A 26,709-nucleotide genomic window follows, 5' to 3' on the forward strand; every position below is an offset into this window, starting at 1 on the left:
GAACATAATTGCAATGTGATATAATTTGTATTTAAAAGTTTTTTTGGTTTTATTTAAATAGTATATTAACTGAATTTTTTTTTCTGTTTTGCTAGTCACATTGTTCTAATGCTTGCAGATGATATGGCATGCAATGCTAGAAATCCCAAACCAGCTACAGTGTTTAGTCACAAGAATATGGAACTAAATGTATATGGAGATGATGTGGAAGTGGATTATAGAAGCTATGAGGTAAATTGTTTAATTTAGCTACATTTTTGAAATGTAGTTTCTGTTACTGTTAAGCTCTAAGTAGTGGTAGAATAAAATTGTCTTACTCTTTTTCTTTAAACTCTGTACATAATTGTTACTGCCTAAGGCCTTGATATAATTCTTTCCCTGGAGTTCATATTAAGGAAATTGAGTAGACCTGTTAAAACATGAGCATTTCCATATATGTTTCTATTTTAGTTTGCTAAAGCTGCTGGAATGCAATATATCAGAAATGGATTGGATTTTTCAGTGGTGTTCCGGTTTGGTAATGCTGCCGTTATGCAAAATACCAGAAATGGATTGGCTTTTATAAAGGGGGTTTATTAGGTTACAGTTCTAAGGCCATGAAAGTATCCAAATTAGAGCATCAATAAGAAGATACTTTCACCAAAGAATGGTCAGTGGTGTCCAGAAAACCTCTGTTAGCTGCGAAGGCATGTGGCTGGCGTCTGCTCTGGAGTTCTGGTTTCAAAAAATGGCTTTCTCTAAAATGTCCCTGGGCTTGTTGATCTTAGCTTCTCTGGAGCAAACTCTGGGTAGCATCTGCAAAGCGTCAGCGAAAGTCTGGGCCTGTGGTGGCTCTTTTTGAAGGACTCCAGTAAACTAATCAAGACCTACCCTGAATGGGTGAGGTCAAATCTCCATGGAAACATCAAAGCAAGAGGTCGTACCCTAATCAAAAAGATTACTAAATCTGCCCCCACAAGATTACATTAAAAAATATGGCTTTTTCTGTGGGACATAATGTATACAAACCAGCACAAATAGGAATTTATTAGCTTACAAATTTACAGTTCTAAGGTCATGAAAATGTCCCAATTAAGGCATCAGCAGGATGATACCTTCTCTGAAGATAGGCTGCTGTCCACAGTATCTAAGATAGAAAAACTTTATATTGGTTTGTATGTTAGCATTTACTTTAGTGAGGTTTTATATATCATCTTTCTTTTATAGTAAATGAGTTGCTTGTTTTTCATATCTGACCTACAATTTCAAGTTTAGTATTTTTAGTAAATATATTAATTATGGAAAAATTAGAAAATGACTAACAACATATTCACACATATTTCCACTACTTAGAGATAACCACTTTTAATGTGCATCCAGTGTTTTAATGCATACATGATTAAAAATAAAAATGTAAAAATTTTAAAAAGGCCATATAATGTATTTTCTGCTTTTGAAACTTTGTTTTAAATTTAATAGTAGATTGTATGTTTAAAATTTGAAGTCTTTCTCCATGACATCTTCCTAGATAATGCTCTTCCTCTTTTACCAAATCTTCCAAAAGTAAGGCACAATTTCCTCTGTGTTCCCAGACCTCTTTGGAAGCACTTTTAAAAGTATATATCTGTCCCCTCCCAGACTGTTAGCTCCTTGAGGACATGGCCTGGATCTTGTTTTTCTTATACCTAGCAAGCACTTATAGCCCATAGTTGGCACTCAAAAATGTTTATTCAATGATTAAATGTGTATATATGGTTGAATTTTTACATATTTTATTCATTCATCACAAAATGTAGACCAAAAATTTCCCTTCCTCATCTGCTAACAAAAAATCCTACTGAAACACTTAAAATTTTGCTGTCTTCTAAGAAAAATGTGTACAGTATATATATATAAGCAGTGTGTGTGTGTGTGTGTGTGTGTGTGTGTGTGTGTGTGTGTGTATAAACATTTTACTCATCCGTGATCTGGGGAAAAGTCTAACAAGAAAGCTCAATAGATTTGATACTTTTAAATTTAAATCTGCATAATATATGACTTGTCTGTTCAGTTTAAGTGAGCTTTTTCTCTCCATGATTTTAAAAACACAGTGGTACTTTGGTACTCTTTGTTAATTGGTTCCAGGAAGCACAATTAGTACCAAAAATGATGAGTACCAAACAAATTTTTCCCATAAGGGATAATGTAAGTACATTTAATGCGTTCCCAGCCAAAGACAATTCATATTTTTAAGGCAATATGTAAAAAGATATGGTTGTATATCATTACTTTACATGAGAAGTAAACCTAAAAATTAATCAATATTTAGCTTAAATAAAATAAAAACCTCACTTTACCTGTACTGAGAGGAGTCCATGGCTTTAATGGGGTGGCTTTAGTGGGAGGAGAGTGATGAGGAGGAGAGGTTACATGGAGTGTTGCTTGGAAGGAGAGTCCCCCTCCAGTAGAGCATTGGACACTTGCACTTCAGGTGTTCTTTCTCTTTTCTGCCTTTTCTCAAACTTGCACCACAGACTCTGATACTCTTTGTCACTTTCACTAAAAACTTATCCAGTGAGGACTGCTTCTGTCTTCTTTTCAGAATTCCTTGAAAATGTGAAATTGTTTGGTCATTCAATAAATTCACATTTCTGTTTGTCAGAGCTCTGTCTGGATGGTACTTCTCCACAAAGTTTTGAACTTTTGCCATTTTACACACATTTCTTTTATCAAGGAACTGGGGATATCCTCCTTTATCTCCTCCTCACCTGAAGAAACCTCTTCAGCCACCTCTTGTTGCTGCTCCTTGTAGTTCCTGCAGCTCCTCAGTGCAGAGCTCTTCATGATGTTCCTCCACTAACTCCTCAACATCAGCAGTATCGACCTCCAGACCCATGGATTGGCCCAAAGATACAATATCCTGCACAACTGTACTCTCTGTACCTGCAGGCTTTCTGTTAGCACTCACTGTCTCGCTGTTCCTCATGACCTGTCTCATGACACTATGGATGCTGGTCCTCTTTTTAAAATAATCAAACTAGCTGTGGCTGGCCTTAAAAACTTCAGCACTCTCATCACTCAGTCCTGGTTTATTTTTCAAAAGATAGGCATGCAACACTTTCACTTTTTCACTTATGGCTTCCAATATACTGTCACCTGCTAACTTCTTGTTTACCCAAATTAATAACAGCTTTTCAACTTCCTTGAGTGTTTAGGAATGCTGCTTTGTTATTGCTTTGACTCCTTTCTCAACATAACCTTTTTTGTTGCTTCTTTATTCTTAAAGATGGTGGAGATCATTGTTCTAGGCATAACATTTTCCCTAGCAAGATCAGTAATGCAAATACTCCTCTCATATTTGCCTGTTATTTCTTTTTTTTTGCTCAATGGTGGTGTGAAGTAATTTTCTTTTCTGCTCAGTGCTATCACTGCTCATTTTCTTAGACCCATGATGAGAAAAAAAAGCACAAAAATACACAAAATTACCACAGAAGCTAAGATAAGACTGTGCACAGGGAAAGAGCTACTGTGTGACTAACAAGTGACCCTTTGTTTTGGCTGGAAAGGGTAGTGAGTCACTAGGCAACCGACACCGACAAGTTCTAGCTTGTGCATTGAGTACCAAACAAATGACAAGTACCAAGACAAAATTTTCACTTCACAATGCATTGAGTACCAAATTTGATGAGTTTCAAAGCAGTCAAGTACCAAGGTATCAGTGTACCTTCACAGAATTCCAGAGATCTAGAAATTCCAGGTTGGGAAATCTGGTTTAACATTTTTTACGTGTTAGAGATACCTCTACTGAAATTGAAGGAACAAAATGCACTAAAAAATCAAAGATACCTCTGGTGTGATATTGTCCTGTATGGCTGTTCTCTGGAAGAGTAGTTGTTTATCGATCCACACCCCCCCCCCACCTTCTCTCCCACCTAAATTCATGCCACCATGTGGTGAAGATTCAGTGGACATGGGCATAAGCACCCTGAAGCCCCAGAGCTATTTTTTCAGTTTTGAACTGAAGGCTAACAAAAATTATTGCTTTAAGATAGATAATGCTGAAAATAAGCACCAGTTATCTTTAAGAAGAGTAAGTTTAGGGACGATACAAAGGATGAACTGCACAATGATGAAGCAGAGGCAATGAATTATGAAGACAGCTCAACCTTGAAACTTTGATGTCCGTACAGCCAGTGGTTTCCCTTGGAGGCTTTGAAATAATGCCACCTGTGGTCTTACAGTTGAAGTGTGGCTTGTAGCCTATGCATATTTGTGGACAGCACTTAGTAGCTGGGGAGGAACATGCAGAGTCAGATGAATGGGAGAAGGATGTGAAATTCTTTAAGTGTATCTGGAAAGCAATCTGACCCTGTAAGGGATAGCAAGGTTCTACAGAAAAAAGTAACATTTGCTGCCAATGAAGATGAAGATCATGATGATGATGATGTTGGTGATAATGATGATGATGAAGGTGATGAGGAAACTGAAGTAAAATCTCCATGACGAACACTGTATGAGATGCTCCAGCCAAAAATGCACAGAAATCAAACCAGAATGGAAAATTCTCAAAACCATCAACACCAAGTTCTCAAGGTCAAGAATCCTTCAAAAACAGAAAAAAAAAAAAAAAAAAAAAAATCCTGAAACACCAAAAGAACCTCGTTCTGTAGATATTAAAGCAAAAATGGAAGCAAGTATTAAAAAAAAGGTGGTTCTTTCCCGATGTGGAAGCCAAATTCATCCAATTATGTGAAGAATGGCTTCTGGATGACCTACCAGGAGGCCATTCAAGATATATATATTTTTTAAATTAAATTCAGTTTTATTGAAATATATTCACATACCATACAGACATCCATGGTGTATAGTCAGCTGTTCACAGTACCATCATATATTTGTGCATTCATCACCACAGTCTGTTTCTGAACATTTTCCTTACATAAATCAGAATCAGAATAAAAAATAAAAGTAAAAAAGAACACCCAAATCATCCCCCCATCCCACCCTATTTTTCATTTAGTTTTTGTCCCCATTTTTCTACTCATCTGTCCATACACTAGATAAAGGAATTGTGATCCACAAAGTTTTCACGATCACACTGTCACCCCTTGTAATCTACATTGTTGTACAGTCATCTACAGGAGTTCCAGACTACTGGATTGGAGTTTGATAGTTTCAGGTATTTACTTCTAGCTATTCCAATACATTTAAACCTAAGAGGTATTATCTATATAGTGCATAAGAATGTCCATCAGAGTTATCTCTCGACTCCATTTGAAATCTCTCAGCCACTGAAACTTTACTTCATTTCATTTTGCATCCCCCTTTTGGTCAAGAAGATAGTCTCAATCCCACGATGCCGGGTCCAGATTCATCCTCAGGAGTCATGTACTGTGTTGCCAGGGAGATTTATACCTCTGGGAGTCAGGTCCCACGTAGTGGGGAGGGCAGCGAGTTCACCTGCCAAGGTGGCTCAGTTAGAGAGAGGGCCACATCTGAGCAACAAAGAGGTACTCAGGGGGAGACTCTTAGGCACAATTATAGGCAAGTTTAACCTCTCCTTTCCAGTAACGAGCTTCATAAGGGCAAGTCCCATGGTAGAGGGCTTGGCACATCAAACCACCAGTTCCAGTGTTTGTGACAACATCAACATCAGTCCAGGTGAGGAAGTCCAACACTTCCACACTTTCCCCCAGCTCCTCAGGGGGGCCCTATAAATATATTCCTATTCTCTGCCCAAATTGCTTTGGGATGTGTCACTATTTCACTCTAACCTATACTAACTTACCATATCTCACTTCCTATTCAAAGTTCCATGTAATTGTGGTGTTTGAAGAAACCGACTGTAGAGTTATCCTGTTTAGAACATATAGATCCTGCACCAAATAGACATCTCTTCCCTTGGTCTTACATGGAAGTTATTGATGATCTTTTGAAGTGGAGGGAGTCTCTTTAAGAAAACAGTTTAAAGTTCGTTAAAGTTTTTTGTGTTGTTTGATTTCTGTAACAGTTGATGTCTGGCTGTCCTTTTTATGATGTAGATTGAGAACTTCCTTATGATGTCTGATAAATATCCAGGTTTCTTTGCCAAAGATGTGTTGTCCAACCAATTCAATTTGAATTTCAATTAAGTAAGGAATTTTGCATGGGAAATATTTATACTAGAAATATTGTTTATCTGAAATTCAGATTTGATTAGTGTTCTGTATTTTAAATGGAAACTCTGGGGAAAAAAAAAGAATGTGGTATCCAAAATGCCTATTTAGTTTTTAAAGATGCATCTCTACCATTTGCTTGGTTTTAAGTATGTATGGAAGTTATGATAGAACATAGCTGTAAAGGTGGCCAGACAAATGGAAATGATGGGGCAACAAAATTATATACATGTGAAATAAATGCTATATTTTAATTTAAAACATTAAAGATATGTAATTTAGGGTAATAGGAATAATTTGAGTTTTTGCACAGATTAACTGCAATAGTTAAAATGTAGCTGAATTTATCTACATATTTCTATATTTTTTATCTCCCCGAAGAATTGCCTCTGCAGACTGATTAATAATTTTTAAGTTTTGGGGTAGTTTTAAACACAATACTATGCATAGTATTTAAAGTTTTAAATTCAGAATTAACTTATTTTTTTATTTGTTGGTTTTATAGTATATATATATTTATGGCAGCAAAGTAAGAGTTATATATGTTAATGAATATGTTTTAATTGAGTTACACTTCTCTTTGTATTTTGCTTTCAGTTTATGCTGGGTGACTTATAAAGAGGATAGAATGTTTTTGGAAGTATAAGTAATTTCTCAGGTTTCTCCATTTTTTCTTATTTTCAGGTAACTGTGGAGAATTTTTTAAGAGTATTAACTGGGAGAATCCCACCTAGTACTCCTAGGTCAAAACGTCTTCTTTCTGATGATAGAAGCAATATTCTTATTTATATGACAGGTAATTTAAGAACTTAGAGATTTTATCATACACTATAATGAACTTCTTTTCAAAAAGAAATCCACATGGAAAGAAATTTAAACAACGTAAATGATTTTTTGTTCAAGTTGTCATGCAGTTCTTTTTTCCCATGGTATATAGCAACTTGAAATTGCTATCTAAAAAGAATATAGCATTTGTTCTGGTCTTTATTTTCTTTTCTCAATTCGTTTTACTATTACCCTGGTAAAGTTCATCATCTTTTACTTAGTTTCCTACTATAATGTCCCTCCTCCTTTCAGTTTTAATCATTCTACTGAAGTGACTAATAGAAATTGCAGATCTGTCCCTTTTCTCCTTAAAACTTTATAATGTTTTCCATTGATTGAGTTTGAAATGTTAGTGTGCATAAGGACTACCTGGAGTGCAGATACTTAGGCCTTGTTCTAAAATTCAGACTCAGTTTTGGTTCAGGGTGGGGCTCGGGAAACTGTATTGTAAATGTACTCCCAGATAAGAGGTAAAGTAATCTTTTGAGTATATTTTGAGGTCCATTGGAGATAAAGTCCTTCTTAATATAACTTTTCAGTCTTAGTTCTTATACTTCTAATTTTCTTGCTAGCACTTGACTATTACTGGGCTCCAAACATTTGTGTAAAGCTGTTGTCTTTGCTTATGATATTTTCTCACTCACCTTGCTGCCTTATTATTCCTTATCTATTTTAGTTTCAGCTCAGGTGTCACTTCCTTCAATGACATATTTTCTAGGTCTAGGGTAACCTGTGTCCTCAATTACCTGGGGCAGCCTCAGTTTTTATCTGTTGTCCCAATGTAATTATTATAGCTTCTCCTTTCTCCCTCAGTAGAGTCCTGGTATGAAAACTACATTTTATTATTGCCCTGCATAAGACCTCTCATATTTTCTTGGCTCTCCTGGTCTCCATCACAGCATTTAATTATTACTTTCCTGTTTGGATATCTATTACCTTCACTAGAATTTGAACTCTTAAGATATCATTGATATGGCTTTTTCAACTTTTCATCACTAGTACCTATTTTATAGTAGTATTCAGAAAATAGGAATTTTATCAGAAGATGTTCATTAATTTTTGAAAGGGCATTCCATTCAACTGTATGGCCCAAAAGCCTAAAACATTTATTATCTGGCCTTTTACAAGTTTGCTGACATGAGAGAATGTGATTTGAGAGAATAAGAGGGCTATTATAATGAAATGATAATAGCTAGGATTTATTATCAGGCAATATTTTAAATGCATTACATATATTAGCTACTTTAATCCTCACAGCAACCTGATGATTTAGATGGGGTTTTGCACTGCACACACAGGTGTCTGGCCTGGCTAAGTGGGTGAGTGGGAACTGAAATCTAGTATGTGCTTACACTTCCTAAGCTGTGTGCCTTGGCACAGGGTTGTATTTAATGAGAGGGAGGAATACTTTTCTTTCCCTTACAAATGCGTAGCCACTAACCATTTGTGAGGTCACAGGCCCTCACATATCTAGAGGGTTTTCTACTTTGATGTCCAGAGGAAGGTGCCTTTTAACAATTATCTAAAAGGACTTGTATAGGCAGGCTACTGATGGTCTTGCTGATACATTTCTCATTGCACAGCTAAGGAAACTGAAGCATAGAAAGATGAAATTATTTGCTTAAAATAACACAGTTAAGTGGCAAAGCTTGCATTTTTGAATCTAGACAGAATGACTCTATTATGCACACTAAGTTCACCAGAATCTTCTGGTGAACTTTTATGGGATAGTGGTTAATGGTAGTGGAAACATCAATCTTTAGGTGAGAGCTGTACTTCCCTGTAGTAGTAACATTCTAAGTATACATTATTGATTGTACTAGCACATCATGGGACTAGCTAGTGTCTTCAATTCCTTTCTCACCAAAAATATTTGCCTTGTGTGTTGAGGAATTTTTATCTATGAAAACTCATTTCTGATATAATAATGGAGCCAGCAGAAAAGTATATAATGTATGTACTAGTTTCTACAAAGTCTATCATTATTCTCTTTTTAGTTGACATAGTTGAAAATTAAATTCATTTGTTTTCACAGTACTTATTTTAGAGTATAAATTTAAAAATGATATTAAAATATTGCAATGATTATAGTAAATGCCTATGTTAGGTTGTATATATTTTGCATATTAAAAAATGTATGTATTTGATCTTTTTGACTCTTCCTATAAGGACATGGTGGAAATGGTTTCTTGAAATTTCAAGATTCTGAAGAAATTACCAACATAGAACTTGCAGATGCTTTTGAACAAATGTGGCAGAAAAGACGGTATTTAGCAAATGACTTCTTTTCATAAAATAAATTAGTATGTGATTTTTTCCATGGTTATTAGATTTGTGGTTCTTATTTTATAAGATTTCAACTTATTATAATCATTCCTTCTATCCTTTTAAATTTATCTTCATTAATTCCACAGAATGGAATTATTTTTCAAAGAAACATTCAGGGTTATTACAGAATATGATATGAAAAAAATCTTTTAAGGTCACATCTCTTGTTATTTAGCATCCTTTTCAGAGGAAATAACAGGGACTATGTTGAGCTTGGCAACTGTTTTTTTACTGGCAGAGTGCCAGGCACATTGTAGGCTCTCAATAAACAATTGTAACAGCACTTCCAGTTTAGTGATAGGCTTATGCGACTATCACCCAGTTAAATTTTTAAGCTCTTTGAGCATGGTTTGTTTTTAGTGCAGTTTTTTTTTTTTCCGAACCTGGTTCAGTTTCTAGGACAGTGTAGGTACCAAATAAGTGTTTGTTTGGATTCTGAATCATGTAGACTAGACAAGGGAGGAGGAAAGAGTTGGGCAGCTACTTTGTGACACAAAAACTACTCCATGTTGATAAAGTTTCCCTGGATAAGATTATACCTTTAACTTTTCCACCAAATTGTTATTGGAAATTCTACTGAAAAGTTTCCAGATTTTAGCTAATGAAATTACTAAGATATGACTGATACATCTTATGTTCTGGAAGTAGTATATAAATATTAGTCAGTGTATGAGTAACAGCGTTATTTACATCAAGGATATTATCACTTTTCTTTCAGCTACAATGAGCTACTGTTTATTATTGATACATGTCAAGGAGCATCCATGTATGAACGATTTTATTCTCCTAACATAATGGCTCTAGCTAGTAGCCAAGTGGGAGAAGATTCACTCTCGGTAGGTACATTTTCCCATTTGTAAACATCATTGTAATGAATGGAATGTGTAACTATTTCTGAAATCACTTATATGCCCTATGAATGTATCTGTTATTTCTTATTCTTAAACTTTTTAATACCTTAAAAGGAAATGTTGATTATGTTTCAAACATTTTGTCATAATGATGCTATTGGATATACTACCCACCCACCCCCTTTTTTTTGTTTTTCATAGCATCAACCTGATCCTGCAATTGGAGTCCATCTTATGGATAGATACACATTTTATGTCTTGAAATTTTTGGAAGAAATTAATCCAGCTAGCCAAACTAGTATGAATGACCTTGTAAGTATTTGCCTGATTTAATTATAGCATATAGGTATGCTAATCTTAATGTGATGAATGAATTCTATTATTTCTTCTATGCCTAGGGTACTATTTTGTATGTTGAATGATGGCCTTTTAAAATGTTTTGAGAGGCGGGGCAAGATGGCAGACTGGTGAGCTGTATGTTTTAGTTACTCCTCCAGGAAAGTAGGTAGAAAGCCAGGAACTGCGTGGACTGGACACCACAGAGCAATCTGCGTTTGGGCATACTTCATACAACACTCATGAAAACGTGGAACTGCTGAGATCAGCAAAATCTGTAAGTTTTTGCGGCCAGGGGACCCGCGCCCCTCCCTGCCAGGCTCAGTCCCGGGGGAGGAGGGGCTGTCAGCTCCGGGAAGGAGAAGGGAGAACTGCAGTGGCAGCCCTTATCAGAAACTCACTCTACTGATTCAAACTCCAACCACAGATAGACTGAGACCAGACACCAGAGAATGTAAGAGCAGCCATCCCAGCAGAGAGGAGACAGGCATAGAAAAAAAACAACACGAAAAACTCCAAAATAAAAGCGGAGGATTTTTGGAGTTCTGGTGAACATAGAAAGGGGAAGGGCCCGGAGGCGCATATGCAAATCCCGAAGAAAAGCTGATCTCTCTGCCCTGTGGACCTTTCCTTAATGGCCCTGGTTGCTTTGTCTCTTAGCATTTCAATAACCCATTAGATCTCTGAGGAGGGCCCTTTTTTTTTTTTTTTTTTTTTTTTAATCCTTTTTTCTTTTTCTAAAACAATTACTCTAAGAAGCCCAATACAGAAAGCTTCAAAGACTTGCTATTTGGGCAGGTCAAGTCAAGAGCAGAACTAGGAGAGCTCTGAGACAAAACGCAATAATCCAGTGGCTGAGAAAATTCACTAAACACCACAACTTCGCAAGAAAAGGGGGGTGTCCGCTCACAGCCATCATCCTGGTGGACAGGAAACACTCCTGCCCATCGCCAGTCCCATAGCCCAGAAATGCCCCAGACAACCCAGTGTGACGGAAGCGCTTCAAATAACAGACACACACCACAAAACTGGGTGTGGACATTAGCCTTCCCTGCAACCTCAGCTGATTGTCCCAGAGTTGGGAAGGTAGAACAGTGTGAATTAACAAAGCCCCATTCAGCCATCATTTCAGCAGACTGGGAGCCTCCCTACACAGCCCAGCAGCCCAGAACTGCCCTGGGGGGATGGCACTCACCTGTGACATAGCACAGTCATCCCTCAACAGAGGACCCGGGGTGCACGGCCTGGAAGAGGGGCCCACTTGCAAGTCTCAGGAGCCATACGCCAATACCAAGGACTTGTGGGTCAGTGGCTGAGACAAACTGTGGCAGGACTGAACTGAAGGATTAGACTATTGCAGCAGCTTTAAAACTCTAGGATCACCAGGGAGATTTGATTGTTAGAGCCACCCCCCCCCTCCCTGACTGCCCAGAAACACGCCCCATATACAGGGCAGGCAACACCAACTACACACGCAAGCTTGGTACACCAATTGGACTCCACAAGACTCACTCCCCCACTCACCAAAAAGGCTAAGCAGGGGAGAACTGGCTTGTGGAGAACAGGTGGCTCGTGGACGCCACCTGCTGGTTAGTTAGAGAAAGTGTACTCCACGAAGCTGTAGATCTGATAAATTAGAGATAAGGACTTCAATTGGTCTACAAACCCTAAAAGAACCCTATCAAGTTCAGCAAATGCCACGAGGCCAAAAACAACAGAAAATTATAAAGCATATGAAAAAACCAGACGATATGGATAACCCAAGCCCAAGCACCCAAATCAAAAGACCAGAAGAGACACAGCACCTAGAGCAGCTACTCAAAGAACTAAAGATGAACAATGAGACCATAGTACGGGATATGAAGGAAATCAAGAAGACCCTAGAAGAGCATAAAGAAGACATTGCAAGACTAAATAAAAAAATGGATGATCTTATGGAAATTAAAGAAACTGTTGACCAAATTAAAAAGATTCTGGACACTCATAGTACAAGACTAGAGGAAGTTGAACAACGAATCAGTGACCTGGAAGATGACAGAATGGAAAATGAAAGCATAAAAGAAAGAATGGGGAAAAAATTGAAAAAATCGAAATGGACCTCAGGGATATGATAGATAATATGAAACGTCCAAATATAAGACTCATTGGTGTCCCAGAAGGGGAAGAAAAGGGTAAAGGTCTAGGAAGAGTATTCAAAGAAATTGTTGGGGAAAACTTCCCAAATCTTCTAAACAACATAAATACACAAATCATAAATGCTCAGCGAACTCCAAATAGAATAAATCCAAATAAACCCACTCCGAGACATATACTGATCACACTATCAAACACAGAAGAGAAGGAGCAAGTTCTGAAAGCAGCAAGAGAAATGCAATTCACCACATACAAAGGAAACAGCATAAGACTAAGTAGTGACTACTCAGCAGCCACCATGGAGGCAAGAAGGCAGTGGCACGATATATTTAAAATTCTGAGTGAGAAAAATTTCCAGCCAAGAATACTTTATCCAGCAAAGCTCTCCTTCAAATTTGAGGGAGAGCTTAAATTTTTCACAGACAAAGAAATGCTGAGAGAATTTGCTAACAAGAGACCTGCCCTACTGGAGATACTCAAGGGAGCCCTACAGACAGAGAAACAAAGAAAGGACAGAGAGACTTGGAGAAAGGTTCAGTACTAAAGAGATACGGTATGGGTACAATAAAGGATATTAATGGACAGAGGGGAAAAATATGACAAACATAAACCAAACGATAAGATGGCTGATTCAAGAAATGCCTTCACGGTTATAACGTTGAATGTAAATGGATTAAACTCCCCAATTAAAAGATATAGATTCGCAGAATGGATCAAAAAAAATGAACCATCAATATGTTGCATACAAGAGACTCATCTTAGACACGGGACACAAAGAAACTGAAAGTGAAAGGATGGAAAAAAATATTTCATGCAAGCTACAGCCAAAAGAAAGCAGGTGTAGCAATATTAATCTCAGATAAAATAGACTTCAAATGCAGGGATGTTTTGAGAGACAAAGAAGGCCACTACGTACTAATAAAAGGGGCAATTCAGCAAGAAGAAATAACAATCGTAAATGTCTATGCACCCAATCAAGGTGCCACAAAATACATGAGAGAAACACTGGCAAAACTAAAGGAAGCAATTGATGTTTCCACAATAATTGTGGGAGACTTCAACACATCACTCTCTCCTATAGATAGATCAACCAGACAGAAGACCAATAAGGAAATTGAAAACCTAAACAATCTGATATATGAATTAGATTTAACAGACATATACAGGACATTACATCCCAAATCACCAGGATACACATACTTTTCTAGTGCTCATGGAACTTTCTCCAGAATAGATCATATGCTGGGACATAAAACAAGCCTCAATAAATTTAAAAAGATTGAAATTATTCAAAGCACATTCTCCGACCACAATGGAATAAAATTAGAAGTCAATAACCATCAGAGACTTAGAAAATTCACAAATACCTGGAGGTTAAACAACACACTCCTAAACAATCAGTGGGTTAAAGAAGAAATAGCAAGAGAAATTGCTAAATATATAGAGACGAATGAAAATGAGAACACAACATACCAAAACCTATGGGATGCAGCAAAAGCAGTGCTAAGGGGGAAATTTATAGCACTAAACGCATATATTAAAAAGGAAGAAAGAGCTAAAATCAAAGAACTAATGGATCAACTGAAGAAGCTAGAAAATGAACAGCAAACCAATCCTAAACCAAGTACAAGAAAAGAAATAACAAGGATTAAAGCAGAAATAAATGACATAGAGAACAAAAAAACAATAGAGAGGATAAATATCACCAAAAGTTGGTTCTTTGAGAAGATCAACAAGATTGACAAGCCCCTAGCTAGACTGACAAAATCAAAAAGAGAGAAGACCCATATAAACAAAATAATGAATGAAAAAGGTGACATAACTGCAGATCCTGAAGAAATTAAAACAATTGTAAGAGGATACTATGAACAACTGTATGCCAACAAAGTGGATAATGTAGAGGAAATGGACAATTTCCTGGAAACATATGAACAACCTAGACTGACCAGAGAAGAAATAGAAGACCTCAACCAACCCATCACAAGCAAAGAGATCCAATCAGTCATCAAAAATCTTCCCACAAATAAATGCCCAGGGCCAGATGGCTTCACAGGGGAATTCTACCAAACTTTCCAGAAAGAACTGACACCAATCTTACTCAAACTCTTTCAAAACATTGAAGAAAATGGAACACTACCTAACTCATTCTATGAAGCTAACATCAATCTAATACCAAAACCAGGCAAAGATGCTACAAAAAAGGAAAACTACTGGCCAATCTCCCTAATGAATATAGATGCAAAAATCCTCAACAAAATACTTGCAAATCGAATCCAAAGACACATTAAAAAAATCATACACCATGACCAAGTGGGGTTTATTCCAGGCATGCAAGGATGGTTCAACATAAGAAAATCAATCAATGTATTATAACACATTAACAAGTCAAAAGGGAAAAATCAATTGATCATTTCAATAGATGCTGAAAAAGCATTTGACAAAATCCAACATCCCTTTTTGATAAAAACACTTCAAAAGGTAGGAATTGAAGGAAACTTCCTCAACATGATAAAGAGCATATATGAAAAACCCACAGCCAGCATAGTACTCAATGGAGAGAGACTGAAAGCCTTCCCTCTAAGATCAGGAACAAGACAAGGATGCCCACTATCACCACTGTTATTCAACATTGTGCTGGAAGTGCTAGCCAGGGCAACCCGGCAAGACAAAGAAATAAAAGGCATCCAAATTGGAAAAGAAGAAGTAAAACTGTCATTGTTTGCAGATGATATGATCTTATATCTAGAAAACCCTGAGAAATCGACGATACAGCTACTAGAGCTAATAAACAAATTTAGCAAAGTAGCGGGATACAAGGTTAATGCACATAAGTGAGTAATGTTCCTATATGCTAGAAATGAACAAACTGAAGAGACACTCAAGAAAAAGATACCATTTTCAATAGCAACTAAAAAAATCAAGTACCTAGGAATAAACTTAACCAAAGATGTAAAAGACCTATACAAAGAAAACTACATAACTCTACTAAAAGAAGTAGAAGGGGACCTTAAAAGATGGAAAAATATTCCATGTTCATGGATAGGAAGACTAAATGTCATTAAGATGTCAATTCTACCCAAACTCATCTACAGATTCAATGCAATCCCAATCAAAATTCCAACAACCTACTTTGCAGACTTGGAAAAGCTAGTTATCAAATTTATTTGGAAAGGGAAGATGCCTCGAATTGCTAAAGACACTCTAAAAAAGAAAAACGAAGTGGGAGGACTTACACTCCCTGACTTTGAAGCTTATTATAAAGCCACAGTTGCCAAAACAGCATGGTACTGGCACAAAGATAGACATATAGATCAATGGAATCGAATTGAGAATTCGGAGATAGACCCTCAGATCTATGGCCGACTGATCTTTGATAAGGCCCCCAAAGTCACTGAACTGAGTCATAATGGTCTTTTCAACAAATGGGGCTGGGAGAGTTGGATATCCATATCCAAAAGAATGAAAGAGGACCCCTACCTCACCCTCTACACAAAAATTAACTCAAAATGGACCAAAGATCTCAATTTAAAAGAAAGTACCATAAAACTCCTAGAAGATAATGTAGGAAAACATCTTCAAGACCTTGTATTAGGCGGCCACTTCCTAGACTTTACACCCAAAGCACAAGCAACAAAAGAGAAAATAGATAAATGGGAACTCCTCAAGCTTAGAAGTTTCTGCACCACAAAGGAATTTCTCAAAAAGGTAAAGAGGCAGCCAACTCAATGGGAAAAAATTTTTGGAAACCATGTATCTGACAAAAGACTGATATCTTGCATATATAAAGAAATCCTACAACTCAATGACAGTAGTACAGTCGGCCCAATTATAAAATGGGCAAAAGATATGAAAAGACAGTTCTCTGAAGAGGAAATACAAATGGCCAAGAAGCACATGAAAAAATGTTCAGCTTCACTAGCTGTTAGAGAGATGCAAATTAAGACTACAATGAGATACCATCTAACACCGGTTAGAATGGCTGCCATTAAACAAACAGGAAACTACAAATGCTGGAGGGGATGTGGAGAAATCGGAACTCTTATTCACTATTGGTGGGACTGTATAATGGTTCAGCCACTCTGGAAGTCAGTCTGGCAGCTCCTTAGAAAACTAGATATAGAGTTACCATTCGACCCAGCGATTGCACTTCTCGGTATATACCCGGAAGATCGGAAAGCAGTGACACGAACAGATATCTGCACGCCAATGTTCATAGCAGCATTATTCACAATTGCCAAGAGATGGAAACAACCCAAATGTCCTTCAACAGATGAGTGGATAAATAAAATGTGGTATATACACACGATGGAATACTACGCGGCAGTAAGAAGGAACGATCTCGTGAAACATATGACAACATGGATGAACCTTGAAGACATAATGCTGAGTGAAATAAGCCAGGCACAAAAAGAGAAATATTATATGCTACCACTAATGTGAACTTTGAAAAATATAAAACAAATGGCTTATAATGTAGAATGTAGGGGAACTAGCAATAGAGAGCAATTAAGGATGGGGGAACAATAATCCAAGAAGAATAGATAAGCTATTTAATGTTCTGGGGATGCCCAGGAATGACTATGGTCTGTTAATTTCTGATGGTTATAGTAGGAGCAAGTTCACAGAAATGTTGCTATATTAGGTAACTTTCTTGGGGTAAAGTAGGAACATGTTGGAAGTTAAGCAGTTATCTTAGGTTAGTTGTCTTTTTCTTACTCCCTTGTTATGGTCTCTTTAAAATGTTCTTTTATTGTATGTTTGTTTCCTTTTTAACTTTTTTTTCATACAGTTGATTTAAAAAAGAAGGGAAAGTTAAAAAAAAAAAAAAAAAACAAGGAAAAAAAAAAAGATGCAGTGCCCCCTTGAGGAGCCTGTGGAGAATGCATGGGTATTCGCCTACCCCACCTCCATGGTTGCTAACATGACCACAGACATAGGGGACTGGTGGTTTGATGGGTTGAGCCCTCTACCACAGGTTTTACCCTTGGGAAGACGGTTGCTGCAAAGGAGAGGCTAGGCCTCCCTATGGTTGTGCCTAAGAGCCTCCTCCCGAATGCCTCTTTGTTGCTCAGATGTGGCCCTGTCTCTCTAGCTAAGCCAACTTGAAAGGTGAAATCACTGCCCTCCCCCCTACGTGGGATCAGACACCCAGGGGAGTGAATCTCCTTGGCAACGTGGAATACGACTCCTGGGGAGGAATGTAGACCTGGCATCGTGGGACGGAGAACATCTTCTTGACCAAAAGGGGGATGTGAAAGGAAATGAAATAAGCTTCAGTGGCAGAGAGAATCCAAAAGGAGCCAAGAGGTCACTCTGGTGGGCACTCTTACGCACACTTTAGACAACCCTTTTTAGGTTCTAAAGAATTGGGTAGCTGGTGGTGGATACCTGAAACTATCAAACTACAACCCAGAACCCATGAATCTCGAAGACAGTTGTATAAAAATGTAGCTTATGAGGGGTGACAAGGGGATTGGGAAAGCCATAAGGACCACACTCCACTTTGTCTAGTTTAGGGATGGATGAGTAGAAAAATAGGGGAAGGAAACAAACAGACAAAGGTACCCAGTGTTCTTTTTTACTTCAATTGCTCTTTTTCACTCTAATTATTATTCTTATTATTCTTGTGTGTGTGCTAATGAAGGTGTCAGGGATTGATTTGGGTGATGAATGTACAACTATGTAATGGTACTGTGAACAATCGAAAGTACGATTTGTTTTGTATGACTGCGTGGTATGTGAATATATCTCAATAAAATGAAGATTAAAAAAAAAAATGTTTTGAATCTACCTTAGAGCGGTATCTTTCTCTTTACTACAAGAGGCCTAAAGCTTTAGCCCAATTGCTATTCCTTGAGGTACTTCCTGTCTTCATTCATTTATTCATACTCTTTTCCTATCAGAAGCACACTTTTTTTAGATTTATTTATTGAAATTCTTCCTATTCTTCAGGGCTCAAATTAGATCATACCTCCTTCAGGAAGTCATCCCTCAATCTTCTCTGTTGAAATTTATCTTTACCTTTTCTGAGATCCCATTGAACTTTATTTCTCTTTTATAACATTTATACAATCTCTTTTTTATTGAATTAACTTACTGCAGATGCCTATTGTGTCAGTTTCTCCACTAAAACAAATGCCATACAACGGGTTGGCTTAACAACAAGAGCTTCTTGGCTCATGGTTTCAGAGTCTAGAAGGCTTGCTTCCTCCCAGGGTCCATATCTTCTGGCTGGCTGGCAGTCTTTGGGGTTCCTTGGATTTTTTCTCACATAGTAACGCACATGGTTCCTTCTCTTATTGGTTCTGTTGACTTCCAGCTTTTGGCTGCTTCCAGTGGTTTTCTTTCTTTACATGCCCAATTTCCTTTGCTCATGAGGATTTTAGCCTTATTGGCTTGTTCAGTTTGGGCACACCTTAACTAACAACATCTTCAAGGAAGGTCCTATATACAAATGGGTTCATATCCATGGGACCAGGGATTGGGACTTGAACATACCTTTTGTGGGGGGCATGATTCAGTCCCCAACAAATCTTTTGTGCTTAAGAGGAATCTCCTGAAGGAGAGGGAGCTTATGTTATTTTTGTGTGCCTTACAGCTTCTGGTATGGTATTGACTTTACTTGTTGAATTTCAAAATTTTTTCCTGAATTTCTATGCTGGTTGTATCTTTTCAGTTAGATCTACTTTCAAGTTTCTATTGAAACAACCTATTCTAGACTGGGTAATTATTGTACAACAGTGTTTTCCCATCTTTTTTTCCATTTAACATTTCTTGAATGTTTGCTAAGTACCAAGCACTGAGTGTGCTATAGGGAAAGAAACAGACACTGGCTCTGCCTTAGTGGCATTTTGGAATGAAGGGAAGGCAGAACTGGCAGGATTCTGGACTCCCAGCATTCAGCCAAGCAGCTCTGTATTTATCTATCTTGTTATATAAAAATCTTTTGGTAAGTTTTCATTTATTAAGAGAGTTCTGCAAAATTCTGAAACCACTGCAATAGGCTATCAAATTTGATAGAATAGAACCACTTACTAATTACATTTTGAAGGGAATATATATATATATTTAACATCCATGAATCCAGATGAATGTTTTCCAATTGTATTTTACAGTACTTATGCTAGTATTGCTGGATTAAACCTCCAAAGCAATGAAACGTTTTATTTTTTTAAAACAAACACCACTTCCCCCCATAACCTCTAATCTGTTTTCTCTCTCTGTAAATTTGCTATTTCTAGTCATCTCTTATTAGGGATATCATATGATATTTGTCCTTATGGGTCTTGCTTATTTCACTGAGACAAATATTTTCAGGGTTCTTCCAGCAGAATATATTTTGATGCTTATTAAATCTTAATGTGACTTTGATTATTAAAACAAAACTTTTTAGCTATTTAGCTATAAGAAAATTATAGTCACCTATATTCCAGTTACTTTAATTTTAACATTCATTCCCATTTTTGAATTATATGTACCCACACTTTATAAATGTCTAATTGATTTTTGAAGAAAAAAACACTTTTTCCATTGAAATTATATAGGACTGAAGAAACTAATTTTTTTTTTATTGCTTGCAACTACTGTTTAGTTTTAGTAAACATTCCATAGTAACATCTTATCTTGCTCCTCTCACCTCCAGTTTTTTAATTTAATGGTGATTGTTCTAATCTTATTCAGTAAGAATGATCCATTTCCTTGTAGTTTTCTAGTTCATTTGTTTGGCACATTTCTAGATCAATTTTGTAATAATACCTGTTTTCTATGGTAAAATTTGTTGAGTATGAGTTATATACAGACTACTATATTAGGTGCTTCAGGAGCAGCAGACCTGGTGCTTAGCCATTTAAAATTTATTGTGTCATTGGTGACAGTTGAAAAACACTCATTTATAAAGCATCACCTCTTATATGAAGTCTCTAGACCCTTCAGGTAATGTTTTTTTTTTTTCCGCTGTGACATAAAAATTTTGCTGTGCTTCTGTAATACTTTAGCATTGTGCTGAAATTGTTTATATTTCTGACTTCCCTTCTATGCTTTGAACTTCTTAAATAAGAGGCACAAGGACCATTCTTTATGCATGTAATTATCCATAGAACTTAATTGTAGTACCTGGTATTATTGTAGCTGCTCAGTGAATATTTATTAAATGAATGAAAGGACATTATAATAATGTACATGTATATGGTTCCTTTAAATACATTGGGTTTCAGGAGTAAAAGTTTTCTTGAAAGAGGTTGGTTTTCAGGTTTGAAGGAAGAGAAGGATAGCATACTCTAGGAAAATGGAATAACTGTAAGGCACAGAAGCTGAAATAATAAATAATCCTTGTATTTGATATTGAATACTTAGCCTGGTTAGAGTGTGGAGACTCTAAAAGTGAAGGGAATTACTGAAAATTAAACTGAGTAATGTGAGACCTATGAGTCATAATGAATTAAGTTGCTAAAAAATCTGAAACTTTCTTAAACTGAGTAATAAAAATTGCAGACCAACTTGATGCTATTAAATACTTATTTAATACACACTTGGATTGATTGATTGATTTAAATAAGTACCTTGAAGGCACTTATTTAAATTCTAAGTAGTATATGGCTATAACAGAATATTAGTTTTCTTATGCAGGCATGTTTTTGCTGAGTGTCATATGCTTCATTTGGCAGGTGGTGAACTTTTAGAACTTATGTCAGAGCCATTCTTGGTATTTCATTTAATTTTGGCTTTTTAGGATGCTCTATCTATAGAATACAGGAAAACAAAATACACAACCTAGTTTATACTGTGGAATCACTCTTTAACCTCTTTTGTTTAACATATGATAGAAGAAAATTGAACTCATGGACTAAATTTTTGTTAAGAGATTTTGGTTTGAATTTCTGGAACCATAGCTAAATCAGTTCAGTAAAAATTTCAATTAGAATTTATTATATGTATATAGACTTTATTCTAAAATAAAATAAAAGGAACTGGAAGGATTTCATCTAGAGATAAGAATTCAACAAATGTTTACATAGCCACCATGTAATTCTTAACCTTTCTAAGTTTTCAGAGGCTTCAGAATGAGTTTACACTTGTGAAAGTGTTATGTGATGCATGGCAAAAAGCCTAAGAGTAAATGTTCTTAAAGTAACATGGGGCCCAAAGAATTAGAAACTTTATGATTGTAACCATGACAGGACATGGGAGACAGGTAGCAAGGAAAGTTGGGGAATCTGCTTTTATGGGTATGTTTAATGCTCTATTTGGCACATATCAATCTATCAGAGATAGTATAGGTCTCTAGAAATTGATAGCCCTGATTTTAGTCTCTAACTCGTCTAATCTGCCTTGCAAATTATTATTATAAATTGTTGCAAAGAACAGTTACTCCCTCCCCCCAAATTTTATTATGAAAAATTTCAAATAAATAGCATAATTGAAAGAATTTTTTGATGGATCCCCATATATCTACCACCTAGATTCAACCATTTCATTGTTACTAGTAAAACCCAGTTTTGGTCTTGTTTCTGTGGAACTCAATATTGTCTTCTCATTATCTGTTGAATAAAACGTAGCTTCCTCAGCCTCTCATTCAGAGTCTTTTATGATAAGGCCCTGCCTTATCTTTGGCTGTTATTGTCAGGTATTGTTTTATGAGTTTAAGAATATGGCCATAACCTAATAAAGTCCACGAAACTGCTCATACAGGAATGCTGGGAGAGGGCTTCACCTATTTGGGATTTCAATCTTAATCTCTATTTACTTTATCTTTTACTTTGTTTCCTCAACCTTCCACCTACTTTGTCCTTCTTATTTGGCATTTTACTTTCTTGAGCTTCCCCTGTTTTTTCCTTTTTTGCTTCTTAATCTGTTCTATTCTCTTCTTTATGTTTCCTTATATTGCTTTTCTGAACAGGGAAGGCAAGGATTTGGGGTTAGCTAGATCTTCCACTTGCTATCAGTGTATTGTTAGGCAAATTACTTAATCTCTTTGAACTTTAATTTGAAGTGGAGGTAATAATTTTTATATACCTCAGAATTAGTGGTAGGCTTAATTGAGGATATTTATAAACTGCTTAGTAAATTGCTTAATACACCATATTTCATAAATTTTAATTCCTTTACCCTTCCCTCTCGGTCATGTTGGTAGTTACCTATGCAGATAATCTTGTCTCCACATGTGGGCAGGTGCTGTGGGCCCTGCCCTTGCTAGCATGTCTGTAATTGTTTCCCTTCATGTATCTTGTGCTCAGCCAAACTAGATTGTTTGTTGTACACTTTACACATCTCTGTAGCTGCTCCTTTATTATGAATGGTCTCATTTCCCATCTGTAAATCCTTTTCCTTCAGAAATTAGCTTAAATACTACTTCTTCTTTTTTCCCTTCCTTCAACTATAAAAAGTTTATCCTTTTCTGAAGTGGAACCTGTCATCTTTTTTCTACCTTGTTATGTTTATTCTCCTTTAACTAGACTGAAAGCTTTGAGGACTGGATCATATTTTATCTGTCTTCGTATCCTCTTTGGAAGAAAATAGCCTGACCTCTATGTAATAGAAACTTTTTATGCATCACTGAGTGAATATGTGTCTGTTCTTGGTAATTCATTCATGTAGAGTATCAGGAATAAGATTAACAAAAATTATCTTGAGATCTGTGTAGCTGTAAAATCGTGATTTGCAGGTATTGTTTGGAGCACTGGTGTGCCTGTGGGGTTTATTTGATTTATAAAACTGTTGACATAGGTCCATAGCAGGAGAGCAAGTAGAGGTTGTGCTTCAACTTCTGGCAATCCAGAACTCCTCTCTTTTCATTGTTTTTACATATTGGGATATTATGTATTATTTTATTTGAATGAAAAGTTCAAGTGATGGGCCATGATTACAAAATGTTTGGAAACCACTCTGGTAGAGCACTCCACTGAAAATAAATATAGATGCAGAAAAAAGCAATTCTCTTGTCATGGGATTGAGGTGAGTTCACGGTGGATTAAACGATTCAAGATATTTTGTAGCAATATGATTCAGGAAAGTGGATGTTTTTGCCCTCTGTGCCCAACTTTCCTTTTATCACTGTTTTGGTGTCTAGATAGCTTTCTTAGGTGGTCAAGCATCACAATAATAATGAAACTTTAATCTTTGGAACAAGCAGCTTCTTTAGGTTGGGAGAGTTTTAAACAACACTAAAGTCTATTATGTTGTTTCATTGGGTTTAACAAAAATTTTACATGTATTCACTAATTTTTATTTATTTTTTCAGTTTCAGGTATGTCCCAAAAGTCTGTGTGTGTCTACTCCTGGACATCGCACTGATCTTTTTCGGAGGGATCCTAAAAATGTCCTGATAACAGATTTCTTTGGAAGTGTACGGAAAGTGGAAATTACAACAGAGACTGTTAGTTTGCAATCAGGTTCAGGAATTGAAAACAGGTATTCATCTTCAGTTATTATTTGAATAAAATATTCTGGTCTCACAAATCTTAAATTTTGATATACCATAATATTAAGAGATAAAAGTTGGTATTCATAAATAAAATTACTCATTTCTACTCAAGCTTTACTTTATGTAGGCCCTGTCTTCTGCTTACATATTTCTACTCAATCTTCACTTTATATAGGCCCTACCTACTATGCTTTCAGATTTATGGGCAAAAATGACAAATATCAGTGGGAAGCTAAGTGCATAATTCGGATTATATTGAAGCTCCCAAATATAATGCTTGTAGTAGTGTGATTTGGGACTTGCCAAAAAGGCCTAAAACTTTCCCTATAACTGGTTATCTCAGAGCTATATTTTTCTATCATTGGAGGTGTATGCAATCATTCAGAAGACCTTCATGAAAGTGCAGGTACATGAACATTTCAGTCCATTGGTACTCTCTTATGTATGCATGTGCTGTCACTGATTACAGTAAAAGGTATTAAGTAATGGGACATTGAATAGGAATGTTGCCAGCTGGGCATTTAGGGTATAGTAAGGGCTCTGGGAATCTGGCAGATGCATGGCAGATAAACTTAAGAAGAGAAAGTGAATTCCAAAAGAATGTAGGGACCAAATACCAAATACAGACTTCTTTAGGTTGGGAGAATTTTAAACAACACTGAAGTCTATTGTGTTGATTCAAACTATAACACAGTCTTCCCATGTTTAGAATTTTTACAGGCTTCAGCAATTAGATTTGTTCTCTGACAACCACATATTTTGGTTCCTAGAGTCTGGGTGGTTTGTGAGCCTGCTTCAGTTATATTTCCAGCTTTTCCCTATTGCTGCATTGTATTAATCTGAAACAACCTATTTGCGACTATTGTAAATATGGACTTTCCCTCCTTCAACAGGTGCCACTGTTTAGCATTTCTTTTGGAACTCATTCAGTGGGGAAAGGAATGAGAGAAGTGTAGGACAGTACTTCCCTTTTAGAGAAGAGATTGCGTGTGAGTGAGCAGTGAATTTGTGTATACTTGCGCACGTGAATTCATGTGGGTTTGTGTGAGAGAGAGGGAGATGGAGAGAAATTGGTTGAGTTTTGGGAATGTGAATTTCGGAAATATTTATAATGTTCTGTTTTTTCCTCTCTAAATATTTTTAAAGACAAAATAACTTTAATAGGATTAGTTTCTCCGTTAGTAACCGCTTTCTTTACATCTGTAGACAATTTATGTTGCTAGCAGTTTAATTTCAAACTTTGTTATTTGTGATTGTCTAATGCCATCTACTGGAAACTCTTACTCCAGGAAAGTTTTCTGGATTGCCAAATGGCAACATATAAATTATTTACAATTTTGGATATTTTCAAGATTTGTATTGCGTCCATGAATATTGCAGGAATAAATTTTTAAAAATAGCATAAAATACTCTTATTAAGGTTTTTTTTTTAATTCATTTTATTGAGATATATTCACATACCACGCAGTCATAGAAAACAAATCGTACATTTGATTGTTCACAGTACCATTACATAGTTGTACATTCATTACCAAAATCAATCCCTGACGCCCTCATTACCACACACACAAAAATAACCAGAATAATAATTAAAGTGAAAAAGAGCAACTAAAGTAAAAAAGAACACTGGGCGTCCTTGTCTGTCTGTTTGTTTGTTTGTTTCCTTCCCCCACCTTTCCACTCATCCATCCACAAACTAGACAAACGGGAGTGTGATCCCTGTGGCCCCCCCAATCCCACTGTCCTCCCTCATAAGCCACATTTTTATACAATTGTCTTCAAGTTTCATGGTTTCTGGGTTGTAGCTTGACAGTTTCAGGTATCCACCACCAGCTACCCCAATTCATTAGAACCCAAAAAGGGTTGTCTATATTGTCCATAAGAGTGCCCAACAGAGTGACCCCCCGGCTCCTTTTGGAATCTCTCTGCCACTGAAGCTTATTTCATTTCCTTTCACATCCCCCTTTTGGTCAAGAAGATGTTCTCCATCCCAGGAATGGAGAGGAATGCCAGGTCTGCATTCCTCCCTGGGAGTCATATTCCACGTTGCCAGGGAGATTCACTCCCCTGGGTGTCTGATCCCACGTAGTGGGGAGGGCAGTGATTTCACCTTTCAAGTTGGGTTAGCTAGAGAGAGGGCCACATCTGAGCAACAAAGAGGCATTCGGGAGGAGGCTCTTAGGCACAATTATAGGGAGGCCTAGCCTCTCCTGTGCAGCAACAGTCTTCCCAAGGGCAAATTCTGTGGTAGGGGGCTCAATCCATCAAACCACCAGTCCCCTATTGTCCGGCGCTTCTCCGCCCCGCCTCGAGTCCTCGGTCGGCCGGCGATGGGGACCAGAGAGATAAGGGGAGAGAGGGTGCGGACAACGCCTTACCCGGAGCACTTGTGATCACTCAGGACTCGCGGTGGTAAAGCAGATAAACTTTTAATGGGACTAGGCAATCATCATCTTTACAGGTTCCACCCGGGGCGAGACACCTCGGGGGAGAACAACCTCGATGCGGCCGTCAGGTACGGCTCCTTGTGGGCTGTCTCCCCGAGCTTTGCCCGGGAACTTTCTTATAAACCTTGCGTGTATCCAATGGGCTAACGCCACGCATACAAGCATGATTGGTGAATACAGCGGGTGGTTACATACATCAGAAGCCGGAAGCAGGATGTGGGCGCCATCTTGGCACCACTCGATGGGCGGGGGGAACT

At 37.1% G+C, this 26,709-nt stretch overlaps 1 protein-coding gene and 1 pseudogene across 1 annotated transcript in view; both read left to right on the plus strand.

Moving 5' to 3' along the window:
• The window catches only part of PIGK (phosphatidylinositol glycan anchor biosynthesis class K), a 206,421-nt gene that overhangs the window by 63,417 nt on the left and 116,295 nt on the right, over nt 1–26,709 (plus strand). The window contains exons 4-9 of the mRNA XM_037826885.1: nt 96–231; nt 6,798–6,909; nt 9,108–9,204; nt 9,985–10,102; nt 10,319–10,429; nt 23,823–23,992. Coding sequence (XP_037682813.1) covers nt 96–231; nt 6,798–6,909; nt 9,108–9,204; nt 9,985–10,102; nt 10,319–10,429; nt 23,823–23,992 — 744 coding nt within the window. The remainder of the gene's footprint in view (nt 1–95; nt 232–6,797; nt 6,910–9,107; nt 9,205–9,984; nt 10,103–10,318; nt 10,430–23,822; nt 23,993–26,709) is intronic.
• On the plus strand, nt 3,899–4,837 carry LOC119528167 (annotated as a pseudogene).

The sequence above is a fragment of the Choloepus didactylus genome, chromosome 2 (genome assembly GCF_015220235.1).
Source record: "Choloepus didactylus isolate mChoDid1 chromosome 2, mChoDid1.pri, whole genome shotgun sequence".
Lineage (NCBI taxonomy): Eukaryota > Metazoa > Chordata > Mammalia > Pilosa > Megalonychidae > Choloepus > Choloepus didactylus.